At 38.8% G+C, this 13,477-nt stretch overlaps 1 protein-coding gene across 2 annotated transcripts in view; it reads right to left on the bottom strand.

Annotated features, from left to right (window-relative positions):
- The window catches only part of LOC131166019 (uncharacterized), a 57,819-nt gene that overhangs the window by 37,343 nt on the left and 6,999 nt on the right, over positions 1 to 13,477 (bottom strand). For both annotated transcript variants that reach the window (XM_058124235.1, XM_058124234.1), the window contains exons 3-6: positions 8,230 to 8,402; positions 7,904 to 8,085; positions 6,700 to 7,815; positions 6,533 to 6,610 (exon numbers count right to left, since the gene is read on the bottom strand). In XM_058124235.1, the coding sequence (XP_057980218.1) occupies positions 6,533 to 6,610; positions 6,700 to 7,815; positions 7,904 to 8,085; positions 8,230 to 8,402 (1,549 nt within the window). The remainder of the gene's footprint in view (positions 1 to 6,532; positions 6,611 to 6,699; positions 7,816 to 7,903; positions 8,086 to 8,229; positions 8,403 to 13,477) is intronic.

Raw genomic sequence — 13,477 nt, 5'->3', positions numbered from 1 at the left:
GTAGACGAACTTTGAACTAGCAACCCTCTTTTGATTAACCACATACATATCACAAACAAATTATCAGATCTTTGAGTGTTACCAAAAGTCGATGAGTGGATTGGCCTTGCATCTATATCCCAATTTAATAAGTGCTCTAGAGATAAATCCATTTCTCATAGGAAGCGGCACCACTTCAGACACTCATAAGGTAGGTTTATCAAAAGTACCCTTGTAATTAAAATACCTCACAGAATTAACTCCTAGAGATTCATTTGGTTCAATTACCAAGAATTTGTAAACTTTGCTATGTTCAGCATAGCCAAGGAATACACATTCTATTCCTCGCTTACCTAATTTCCTTATCTTAGTTTCCACGAAGCCTTACAATTGCTCTATAACCCCAAATCTTAAGATATTTTAAATTAGGCTTTCTTTTCTTCCATAACTCATATGGAGAAGTCTTAGTCTTCTTAAAAGGAACTTTGTGTAATATACGACGAGCAATTAGTAAGGCTTCACCCCAATAACCACTACTTAGTCCTGAATTTGACATCATGGCATTGATCATTTCAACCAATATTCGATTTTTCCTTTCTGTCACTCCATTTTGTTGGGGAGTATATGCTGCAAAAGTTTCATTGATCACACCTATAGATTCACAATAGGCAGGAAAGTAATATTCACCCTGTCTATCCAATCTAAGACACTTTATCTTAGTGCCACATTGGTTTTCAACTTCTGCCTTATGAACCTTAAATTTATTAATTACTTCATCTTTAGTATGCATAAGATAAGCAAAACAAAATCTAGAAAAATCATCTATAAATGTTACAAAATATTTTTTGCCTCCTATGGTAGGTGTACCATGCAAATCATATACATCACTATGCACTAATTGAAGTAAAGAAGAAATTCTAGCAGTTTTGTTAGGAAAAGGTTTTCTGGTTATTTTGGTTTTAATACATACACTGCACTTATCATTCGTGTCATCTACATATCTAGGAATTAATTTCATATTAGCCCATATCATGCAATTTTGTAGTATTAATATGTCCTAAACAATTATGCCATAACAAAAGTGAATCAACAACAATATCAACAATGTACCCTCATACATATAGTTTTTTCCCACAAAGACTTCACCATTGGAGAGTACAAATTTGTCAGATTCAAACACTAACTTAAAGCCAAACTTATTAAGTAGGCTTCCAGAAACTAAATTCTTCCTAATTTTTGGTACATGGTATACATCAGTAAGAGTTAAACTTTTTCCCAAAAGTAAATTCAAAAGTGACCTCTCCTTTGCCTTTGACTATAACAGTGGACAAATTTCCCATATAGAGAACATTGTCATCTTCCACCGGTTCATACTTTAAGAATGAACTCTCGTCTTTGCAAACATGCCTTGTTGCACCTGAGTCAATCCACCATGCACAGTCATCTTCAACAGCCTTGATTTCAGAAATCATGGCCACAAACTTGTTAGAGTTTGTTGATTCTTGAGAAGATGACACTCACTTTTGTAGTGTCTAGGTTTTCCATAATGGAAGCATGAACCTTTCTTTTTCTTATATTGATTCTTGACAGAATTGAGCTTCCTCTTCAGATTCCCTTTTTGGGATGTTGGGGCTGCTTAGAACTACCACCTTTTTCCATCATATGCACTTTGGAAGTATGCTCTTCTGCACCTTTCTGTTCTGCCTAAATACTTCCTCAATTTGGAAATGTTGGCCCAATTATTCAAGAAATATATCATCCTTCTTATGTTTCAAAGATTTTCTAACATCTTTCCAGGATGGAGATAACTTATCAATAATAAACGAAATAGAAATGCATTCATCCATTTTCGTATTATGTTAGATTAAACTGGTTAAGGATATGCATAATTTCATGAAACTACTCTACAACAAGCCTACTTTCAAGCATGATATAAATGAAAAAATTTATAGTCAGAAAATTCTTACTAGTGGCATCATTTGTGAAATACTTGGCTTCAAGTGCATCCCACAACTCTTTTGCAGTAGCCATATACTGATATAGATCAAACAGATTGTCTAACATTGAATTGCAAATGTGGCCTTTGCATATATAATCATCTTGTTCCGATTTTAGCCTTGCACGTCCTTGAGCCAAAGTCTCATTCTCATTCACAGCAGGTTTGGGGGTGGTCAAAACATACACCACTTTGAGACCCGCAAGAAGAAAGTGCATCTTTTTCTGCCAGCGCCTAAAATTGCTTCCATCAAATCATTCAAATTTGACAAAATTCGCTGCAAATCCCTCAAGGTTGAAGAACCAGCCATTTTGTAAATAACATTTTAAGATTGTAAATTAAAATAGAGAAATTGTTGCTAAAAATAAAAAAATGCTTCAAGGCACGTTACAATGTCGTTTTCCTTAAAACGTTATTTGCACCCACCAGATTGATGTGTATTAAATCAACAAATACGTTTCCAATATACAATCAAACCCAGAATATAATTTGATATTAGTTTGCGTTATACACAAACGAAAAACTGATCACAAACACCCTCAGAAGAATCTAAACAAATTTTCTATAAATCTATTTCTATTGAAAACAGAATCAAGATTTGAAGAAAATATAATTTGAGAAAGCTTTATCTGAGAAAGAGGAGAGAATGACTGAATTTTCTATATATTTTGTGGAGTTAGTTCTGTCTTTAAATAGACAAAATTATGTCTTTTCCCAAAAGTTACAAAGGTATGAACAGTTTGTTGGCCTAACATGGCTTTCGAATCTTGCTTTGATGATAACAAATAAAGGTTAATTTAACAAGATTTTCTTTAAGTGATGATATTTTAGAAAACCTTGTATGACAAAGGTCAAAAGGATCAAAGAAATGAAAGTTCAAGATCACAAGTACCATAAAGCCATACTCCATCAACAAAGTGATCAAAAGAAAGCTCAAAAGGACCAAGATGTTCAAAACATATGGAAGCTTAAAGAATATTGAAGCTTAAGTCTACGAGGATTCAAAGCAAAGATATATATAAAGACTTCAAGCTTAGAGTGTTTAAGCCTTTAGGATGCCTTATGTAAGTACTTCATTATAAATATCATTTTGAAATGCTTTGAAGCTCATTAAGGGTTGATATGGACTTAGAAACCTTATTTTAAAAAGCCCAGAAAAAGCTTTTCAAAAGTAACAAAGCAAGATGGCTAAGAGTTTTGAAACTAAACTAAAAAAAACAGATTTTATAACTGTTTAGGCAACTGAACTTTAGACCTTAGGCGCCTAAAGATTTTTCTAAACAGATTTTGAACAGGCAATGTAGGACCAAGCGACTGACCCCTGAAACCTCAGGCGTCTGACCCTTTTTTAAATAGAAAATTTACACTATTTTCAAAAGGCTCAGGCGACTAACCCTGAAGCCTCAGGCGCTTGACCCTTGTTAACGGCTATAGATTTTAAAGTTTTTAAAATTCAAATTTATATTACTTGTGCCCCAAACTTCGTATAAACATGGGAACACTCCAAGTAACTTGGACAACACGAATTAAACACTTTTTGAGTCTATAAATACATGATTTCTCAAATCAAATCAATACCAAGAATTGGAAATCTGTTTTCAAGCCATGTTGCTCTTTCTCTCAAAGCTCTCTTGCTTACACATTCTTACTGAGAATTTATGCGATATACTGAGTCTCTGATCACTCTTCTCTGAGCTCAAACCTCTGAGTTACTGATTCATATCAAAAGAAGAATTTTGGTGATACATTATTGAGCTTCAATTCAGTTTCTCTTTGATATTTACTTTGAAGTATATTAGTGCTATCAATTGTACTAATCAATTCTATCATAGAGCATCTCTTGTACAGAAGAAATCTTTCTTGTTTCCTTGTTTTCTTTGACGGTTTAGGTTTATTGGATCGTGGTAACCGAGCATGGGGTATCGCTTGGAGAGAGGGCTCCACCCAAAAGGAGAGATTGTAAACGGTTTGTTCCACCCGCAAAGGAACATCTTAGTGGAATCCTTAGGTGGTCTTGCCTAAGGCGAGGACGTAGACTGGGTATAAGCCGAACCTCATAAAAAACTTGGTCTCACTCTCTATCCTTATTCTTTAAATTTTCAGCATATATAAATTGTGTGGTTGTTTTTCTAAGTGCAGGTAGCTGAAAGTTTGAGACTGAAAAAAATTTTTAATTTAAGAGAGCACATTGATTAATCTTTTGCGGAAACCTTAAAGGGAGTATGTTGATTAATCGTTTGCGAAAATCTTAGTTAAAAGAAGTGCACCAATATTCATTCATACAAGGCTTTATTTAAGCTTTAAGCTAAGTTTTTGCAAACGCTGAATCAAGGAAATGCTGTAGCTCTTACAATTGGTTAAGTATCGTGTGTTTGAATGATTGGTTGATTTATTGTTATTGTTAAAGGTATTTGGCTTGTGTTGAGATTGAGTGTGGATTGTGGTTGGTTTAATTGAGCATTTAAAATCAAAACATTCTTGTGTGTTTGCTAAGTATACAAAAGGTTGTGAATTTGTAAAAAGACTTAGAAGAATTTTATAAACCCAATTCACCCCCCCTCTTAGGACTACATCTTAGTTTTCACAGTTGCATTTGTTCAAAGTGTTATGTGCGCCGACCTGGTCGCACCTCCAAAATTTCCTAGTCACGCCCTAGTTGACACATTCTGGAAGATTTCTATGTACGGTTGATAGCATAATCAACCAGATCGCATTTCCAAGGTTTCCTGGTCGTGCCTTGGTCAAACCATTCTGTGAACCTACTGTTATCTAGTACTTTGGAGTCTTCTAGCTCGACCTAGTCGCCTCTCGTGTCTTCTTGATCGCACCACATAATCTTATAAAAAATATAAGATTAATTTTAAGTCATCCGATTATGATCAACGATCATAATCTCGCAACGATGCAAACATGCAAAGTGCTAAGTGCTTGTGCGCCACTAGCGCCCTACAACCCACACACCGCGTGCGCGCGCGTGCGTGTCTATGTGCGGACGGTACGAAGCACCGTTCTAGGGTGTACTAGAGTACACACTAGCACTATCTCTTAAAATATTCCACCATATCATTTATTAATGACTTTTCCTTTTTCATTCTTTCCAATGTGGGACAAACCCACACAACATTAATTGCTCATCATAAATACTTTAGAAAAAACAGAAATGGAAGACTTTGAAAACCCATAAAATTGATTATTTTAGAAAATATTTCAACTGCATAGCCATATTTTGAACCTCAAGACTAATCCCATACTTGGAAATTAATCAAAATGATGTGCCAGCAGTTTTATAATATTATCACTACACAGCTAGATTGAATGCGAGCAACAAGATTCTCAAGCCAAAGCAAGCTTAAAGAAGGAAGAAACCTAGAATTATAGTCTACACTATGAAGAAAGAAATCTAGAATTATAGACTAGACTGTGTGAGGTGGTGAGGCCTAGTCACGACCTTTCATGTATAGCTTTGTTAAATACTCTGAACTGGTAGTATTTAAAGCATATCAATTCTCTATAAAATACATCTTTTAAATAAAAGATGCATTGGCTCCTGATTTGATTTATCAGATTCAACATTATGCACCGCGATAAATTTGTAGGCTGTAGTTTAAAACTTTAAATGATATTTTAATAAGGAGCTAGTTTGAATGTGGATAACAAGAAACACAAGAGAAAGCAAGCTTAAAGAAGAAACAAAAATTCTCTACACTCTATGCAGGTTATGCTTAGGGCCTTAGTCCAAGTTTAGGTTTATTTAGGTTAATAAGCTGCTGCTTTTACCTTTACTAGCATGATGTTTAAGCTTATTGAATAAGACTATGTTGGTATATTATATTTTCTTCCTTAGTAAAACTGAGTCAAATTATAGGCCTCTATGCATGTTTTTTCAAACTAATAAACCTCACCTACCAGGTCAAAACATCTATTTTGTGAAGCTTTAATGTTGGAGTTCCTTGTCTCATTAGACTTGGGAGTCTTCTGGAAGTCAGTCTAGACTTCATTCAGTGCAATAAATCTACAGATAAATCTACATAACTTTTCCATCAATAATTCTACTTCTAAAGGATCGCACAATGAAGTCTAACCCTAACTATGACGCTTAGGGAATTTTAGGCCTAGAAATTTCTTTGAATTAGCCAATAGCCATTTGAAAATTGTACTTCATTATTCTAAGTTCTAACCCTTTCATCCAACACACGTTGAGCACTAACAGCCCAAACACTTCAAGAGTCAAGCAATTAGTGGTTAATGTTCACCTTATTGTTCATAGCACTAGGAAGTTATTATTTGCTTATCTTATTTAACCAAACCAGTACACCTTGTAAAGACCTGAAGCTATATTAATCCCCAATAATCTTCCCTGAATAATAGCCCACAATGTAATAAATTGTTGACATGCATTCAATTTGAATGATGGTGCTATCCTACACAACAAAAGTGCAATCCATGCAAGAGCTAAATAACTTGGCTAAGAAGGATCATGGAATGCTTTAACAGAGAAACATAGATCTTGGGATTCGGGATGGACAATAACCCACACATAATACGATGGAAACGTACCAGCTCCTGCTCCAGAGAACTGATTTTTTGGGTTTGTGCCAGCTGAGAAGCTTTCAACTCTTCTGTTATTTTTACCAACTACAACAGCATACACAAGTGTGACAAAGATAAGGCAATCTTATCTATACTACTTTGCAATTACAAGCATGACAGACAATTATGTTTACCTTAGTTAGCTGCAAATGAAGATCAGAAGGCTTCATCACTTCAGGAACTACTGTTTCTGAACATATGTCCTCTCGATGCAATTCAGTTAAAAAAGGAGCATGGTCTTCCACATGATTATCTAAATTTGTATCTTTTAAGATGGTAGAAGAGTTAAAGCACCCAGAAGTAAGGGGCAGAAGCTCCTCCTTAGATATGTCAGTTGTGCTGTCATCCATAGAAGTTTGTGAAGGCTGCCTTCTTCCCTCTAAAAATGGTGCTACAAATGAGGAGCTCAATGCCATATCGAATTCATCTGAATGAGGAAGGTTAACCCCTGAAACGACAGTCTTAAATTCTTCAACATCCTGAGATGTATCAGTCGAGGGAAATGAGACAGGTGAACTGCTCGCTGGAAAAGAAGTGGTCAATTCTGTCACAACATGTGTAGAGGCATCATCACAGTTTAATTCCCAGCTTCCAATTTCACCATATTTTTCCATACCCTTTTCTTCTGCAGGAGTTTCTGAGGGATGGTTTTCTCCATCTAAAGAGGGCGCAGCACTACACAGTGAATCCCATTCCACATTGGGCAGACTTGAATAAGGAAAATTCACCTCCAAAACTGGTCTATTAGAGTCCTCATCTTGCTTCATATCAGAAGTAGGTAGTTTGAATAGAGCACTCCATTTCTTTTGCGGAAGGTCACTGCCTGTATCTCTCACAACGGAAGAGTACGAACGTGCAAAATTTGGGTGTTGGGATCCAACTTCTTGCTCACGTGTTTTCACTGCTTCACCGTTGACTGAAGGCTGCAGTGAACGGTATTCTCTGCCCAATCCAGAAGAATGCCTAGAGGCAGTACGTTCCATGTTTGTGTGATAGCTGCAAGAAACATCTACCTCAAAATCCAGTCTCTCTGTCTTGTCTTCTACCTGGTTATGAGAAATAGGTATGGGTCTGCTCCGCATCATCATCTTCTGATCTAGTGAAGATGAAAACAATGCAATCAACCTGCTGATCTGAGCCTTGTCCAGCTCAAACCAAAAAAGCCTCTGTTCATAATAGTTTTTAGCTATTATGGGCCTGAATTGATCTTCAAGCAAGGGTTGACATGCCATCTTTATTTTGACCCGTACCTTAAGAGACAAACAGCATACTAAGCAATAAAACCATAAAAGAAATTCAAAAATAAAACATGATAATAATAAAAAGGCAGGAGCATACCTGTGCAGCATATGGTGTATACTCTGAACCATCCACTGTCCATGCACCTGGATTTATGTTCATTTGACCACAGCTTATCGCTTCAAAGATACCATGAAGTTTCCTATCACTATAATTGAACAAAAATAAAGGCAAACCAGGATCGATGTTCCTAACATATGCGAAGTGGGCAGCTGGTAAACCTGTTCACCATTTGAAAAAAATTGCTACCTTTTTTAAAGAACAGGTTTTCTCAAAGAATAAAAGGAAAATAAAACAATATAAAGATATAACAAACTATATTCAAAAAGAAAATTTGCTTGGTATACTAGAGAAGTGGAACTGACCAAACAACAGCTTCGAATAACATTCTTCAATAGTATTATGCTTGCATCCAAAAATAACTCCAGCTAAATCACTCTTTCTTAGATTCCTGGCAGTCCCACTGCAGTTCATTGTCCAGTTAGTATCAGATTTTTCCTTTAAAGGGTATGTCTGTGTCTTCCTCCCTGCACCCATCCTGTTATTCCAAAAAATGTTGAAGGTCAATCTCAAATCATAAACTTTTTAAAGAATTCAAAGTATGCAAATAATAAACGTGTTTGTATTCTTATAAATAACCACCCACAGCCCTTTAATTAGAAAAAGTAACGAAAAATAACATATATATATGTTATTTTTCATTATTTTTTCTAATTAAAGGGATATATATATATAAATATATAAAATAAACACAAAAAGGAAATCATTAGAGCACACAGACAACTGTACCATGGTTTGAAAGCATACCAAGTTGATCGAGAACTTCTCTATTATTTATTTATTTATTTATTTTGTTGAGGGAGAGGTGGTGCTGGAAAGCAGCAAAAATCAAAAGCAATATTATTATGATTGAAAACCAAATGCATGCATTTAATTTACTCATCTCGTCCTCATGAAAATATATTAGATACACCGAGTGTATATATTAGATCTAACATGATTTTGCCATGCTAGAAAAAACTGTTGGGAAGTGATCTATGAGCAACAATCGCACAAGCAAAATAAACAACCAAGAATACGAGACCAAATTTACGTGGTTCGGTCCACTGTGACCTACGTTCACGAGAGACCACACAATCACTATAAACGGGGAGAATTACAAGGAGGAGGAGGCTACTGCCCTCAACTCTACTCTCTCTCTCTCTCTCTACAACACACTCTGCCTCACACGGCACACTACACTCTGCAACTCCCTCTCTCTACACACACACCTCACAACTCTCTGCTGCACACACACACAGCCACACAACTCACCACCTTGCCACACACAATTACACACATATATATTTACACATATGAGAGGGGGATAGTCAAACAAGGCGGCTGCAAAGTCAACATAATAGGCAGAGTTTGGTGGTTGTCTGTCTCCAGCGTCAACGATTGCGGCTGGGTGGTGCGACTACCGACACCAATACGAGCCACACCCTAACAATCTCCACCTTGGGGAGTATCAACTCACAGGTCCACAACTCCACCTTGATACGAGCTTGATCAAGGCAAATCATCATAGCTTGGTTCAAACGTCTGAACCATGCAAAGAGTATCGCCTTCTTCATCGGCAAACCGAACTTGTTTGTTTGTTTCTGACGACATGCCGCTATCATCATCTGAGGTCAAACCACCAACTACTGTGGTTCCCATCAACTGAGTCACGTCAGGTCACCTCCATAGCACCACCTGCGACAAAGATTTGGCAACCCTTAGAATCCAACCGACTAAGGGAGATCAAATTTCTTCGCATCCTTGGAACAAAGTTTACGTCATCCAAACTACGAACCACTCTAACTGGCGTCTTCAGCTTCATAAATCCAATCCCTCTGACGCCGCATGAAGACCCATCACCGAGTGATACCGTACCGCGAACTTCTTTGAAAGAATGGAAAAATTCTTTATTAAAACAAACATGAACTGAACTCCCAGAGTCCAAACCCATCCATCATCGTTTGGACTGCCATGAACACTCATGTTCTTTCTCATCAACTTCCGGCACTCCCTCTTCATATGGCCATACTTTTTGCAGTATCGACAATGCACATTTCTTCAATTTTGTCGATGTAAACTGCTCACCGTTACGAGGACCTCATCATTACCATGCCATGTGGCATGCTCTGATACATTGACACCATCCCGTGTCTTCTTTTCTTCTTCGTATCGTTTTCAATCTTCACAGTCCCTCTTGAAGTGCCCCTTTTTATCACACCAATAATATACGACCTCGCTCGTATCTCGTCCTCTTAATTTTGAACACTATTGTTTACCTCCGAGCCTTCGATCTTTGCTTCTTCCTTGTCTCTCACTATTAGCCACCAAAGCTTGCTCACGAGACGTCACAATTGGCTTTCTTAACGTCTCAGAATCTTGAAGTGTTGTCATCACATCATCCAATTTCAAGGTATCCTTCCCCACAAGCAATGCAGTTACTAGACCATCAAATGAAGCTGGTAGAGACGACAAAAGTGGAAGCGCCTTATCCTCTTCATCAATTTTTACGCCGAGGCTCAACAACTGGGTCAAAATCTTGTTGTAATCATTTATGTGATCAAAAAAACTACTTCCCTCATTCATTCGAAGTTGATAAAGTTTCTTTGCTCCAATTTCTTCTAGAGCTCCATCGGTGAGGTTTCGTCTAACACCAAATGTTTAACTTCATTTTCCAGACACAATCGGATTGTACTGACCGTCTTCATCTCCAATTCGGTCCAATCATCATCTTTGAAATCATCTAACTTCTTTCCAATCAACGGCTTGATCAAGCCTTGATGAACCAAAATATCCTTCACCGTGCTTCACACCCTTGTGAAGGGCAGTGCAGTACTAGCTAAAGCACTCTTGTTTAACTAGCCAGCCTATCGTTTACCAACATTCATCCACGAAGCACTTTCATTAACATTCATTCAGATAGCAGCGGAAACAATAATCAATTCACGAAAGCCATGGCAAGCAAGCAGTAAACATTGAAGCCAACGTAATTCATTAACATATCCTCCGTTGACATGGTGTAGGCTAAGTAGGCTAAGCACGTTGACAATTGCTAGTGAGTTTTACAATGACTGATGAACACTCACCCTCCCCTAAAGAGATTTTTATGCAATTATCATCCTGGCACTAGGAAACATCAAAGTGACCGAGGAGTCATACTGCCTTATTTGGCTTACAAAGACTCTACTAGCAGAAAATAACCCTACACTAGTATTTACATGATGGAAGCCCATCCCAAGCACACGAGATAAGCGGTCACAAGCAAGCATAATGCCCTGAACAAGCTTAGCTCGTGACATTCTCCCCCACTTATGCGATCGACGTCCTCGTAGACTTTTGGCGGTAGGTACACTTCAAATTCGTCCACGAATGGTTGAATATCTTCCGCAAAAATCCAGCTGATTTCTTTGTCATCAAGGCATTTCCACTTCACTAGGAACTTTTGTCGCTTCTTCCCTGAGGACATGAACTTTCTATCTGCAAGGATCTCTTCAACTTCATATCTGTCAAGTTGCACTGTCTTCAACTCTACGCTATTTGACTGACTTCTGCTCAAGTCGTTGGTGTTGGCGTTGAATGGCTTGAGGCAATTGACATGAAACTGCGGTCTTCTCTCCTGATTTGCCCACTTCATCTGCTCAGAAGCTTTCTCCAGATAGGCTTGGGCAAACTCTGCATTCTGTCTCCCTTCACTGGTGAAGATGTACACCCTAAGACTCTTTCGTCTGTACGGCTCGCCCACTGTGTGAGGTAACAGTGGCAGCTGACCCGTAACAAGCTCAAAAGGGCTCTTGTTGGTTGTTAAGCGCCTTTGGGCGTTGCCACAGAACGGAGCCACATCAAGTAGTTGCACGCCATTCTTCTAGTTGTCGTTGACAAAATGGTACAAGTACTCATCTAGCAGCTCTCTGAATCTCTTCATCTGTCTGTCTGTCTGTTGGTGAGAACTCGAAGAGATGTCAATATGTGACCTGAATATCCTGAAAAATTCTGTCAAGAAATTGTCAGTGAACATTAAGTCTCGGTCACAAATAATAATTTGGGGAACACCCCAATGTTTCACAACAGTCACAAGGAACAATTGTGTCATCTCCTTTGCCAAACAGTACTTTGGTGCGGCCATGAAAGTGCCATACTTCTTCCGCTCCCCTTTGTCTTGTTGGCAAGTGAGACAAGTTTTGGTATAATCAACTACATCATCCCGCGTGTGCGGCCAATAATACCTCCCCAGTAGTCCTGTCATTGGAGTCATTCTCCGCGAATAACCCTTAACGAACTTCCTGCAATATTTAGTAAGGCCAAGAAAGGAACGCAACTCCTTCACTATCGTGGGGATCTTCCGTTCTTGAATCATCCTTACCTTCTCCATACCCCTCTGGATACGACCTTGTTCAACCACTTGACCAAGGGATTTGTTGTTTCGCCGAGCGAAAGAGAAATTCTCCTTCTTCACATCCAGATTGTTTCCCCTCAGCCTGTCGAACACCTTTCATAGATGCTCTTCATGTTTCCTCTGAAACAACACCGATGCTCCCAATGGTGTTTTGGAAGGGCGAACACATCCCGCTTCCAATTCATCAAGTTGCTTCCCCAACTCTACTATCTCTCGAGGCGCAATCCGACATGGCCCTTTAGCAGGTGGTTTCACTCCTGATAACAACTCGATCTCATTCTCCACAGTCCGTCGTGAAGGCAAATTGTGAGGCAGCTTATCCGGCAACACCTCCTTATACTCATCCAACACCGCTTGGATGGTCGTTGGCTTCAACTTTTGGCCTACTTCTTTGTCTACCACCACCGTGGCTAAACGTGTCTGCTCACCCTGACCCAATCCCTCATTGAGTTGTATGGCTGAAAGGGACTTCCCGTCGTCTCCTTTCATTGCAACGACTTGCACCATGCATGAGTGATCTCCCATCAGACACAGGGAACCAGCCGAAGGCATCAGCACTGCCCTCGTCCCCCTTAGGAACTCCATTCCTAGAATGACTAGAAAGTCATCCAATGGCACCGCTGTGAAATTCGCATGACCTTCCCACTATCCAAGCTTTACAATCACTTACTTGGCTACTCCCAGAGTAGGCTGGGCTACAGAGTTAACTGCTTTCATGCGTCCTGTATCCTTCTCTAAGGATAAGTTGAGTCTCCACGCTTCCAACTGCGAAACAAAATTATGAGTAGCCCCCGTATCCACCATAGCGCGAGTACTCTTCCCATTTATCCTCAAGTCCACAAACATTAACCCTTTTGCTCGTGTAACTTTTGGTATTTTTTCTTGTTTTTCCAATGCGTTCACCAGCCACACTGAACCCACCCTCAGGGCATCATCCTCTTGCCCATCGTCTTCCACTGCCTGCTCTGTAATGGAAGCCTGCAAAGCATTGAGTGATGCTTTGTGAGGGCACTCAAAAACTCTAAGAGGTCCACTACACAAGTAGCATGAAATTTTACTCTTCCCCTTTCCATTGGGTGTGTTGAACTCTTGAAAAGACGAAGCTCCCTTTGAGGTTGATGATTTAGAGTCGGCTCCCCCACTCTTGGGTTTGCCATTCTTGAAAGACTTTCCACTGTTTC

The sequence above is a fragment of the Malania oleifera genome, chromosome 10 (genome assembly GCF_029873635.1).
Source record: "Malania oleifera isolate guangnan ecotype guangnan chromosome 10, ASM2987363v1, whole genome shotgun sequence".
Classification (NCBI taxonomy): Eukaryota; Viridiplantae; Streptophyta; class Magnoliopsida; order Santalales; family Ximeniaceae; genus Malania; species Malania oleifera.
Note: the sequence above shows the minus strand (reverse complement) of the source record. Positions and strands in the feature narration are given on the sequence as shown.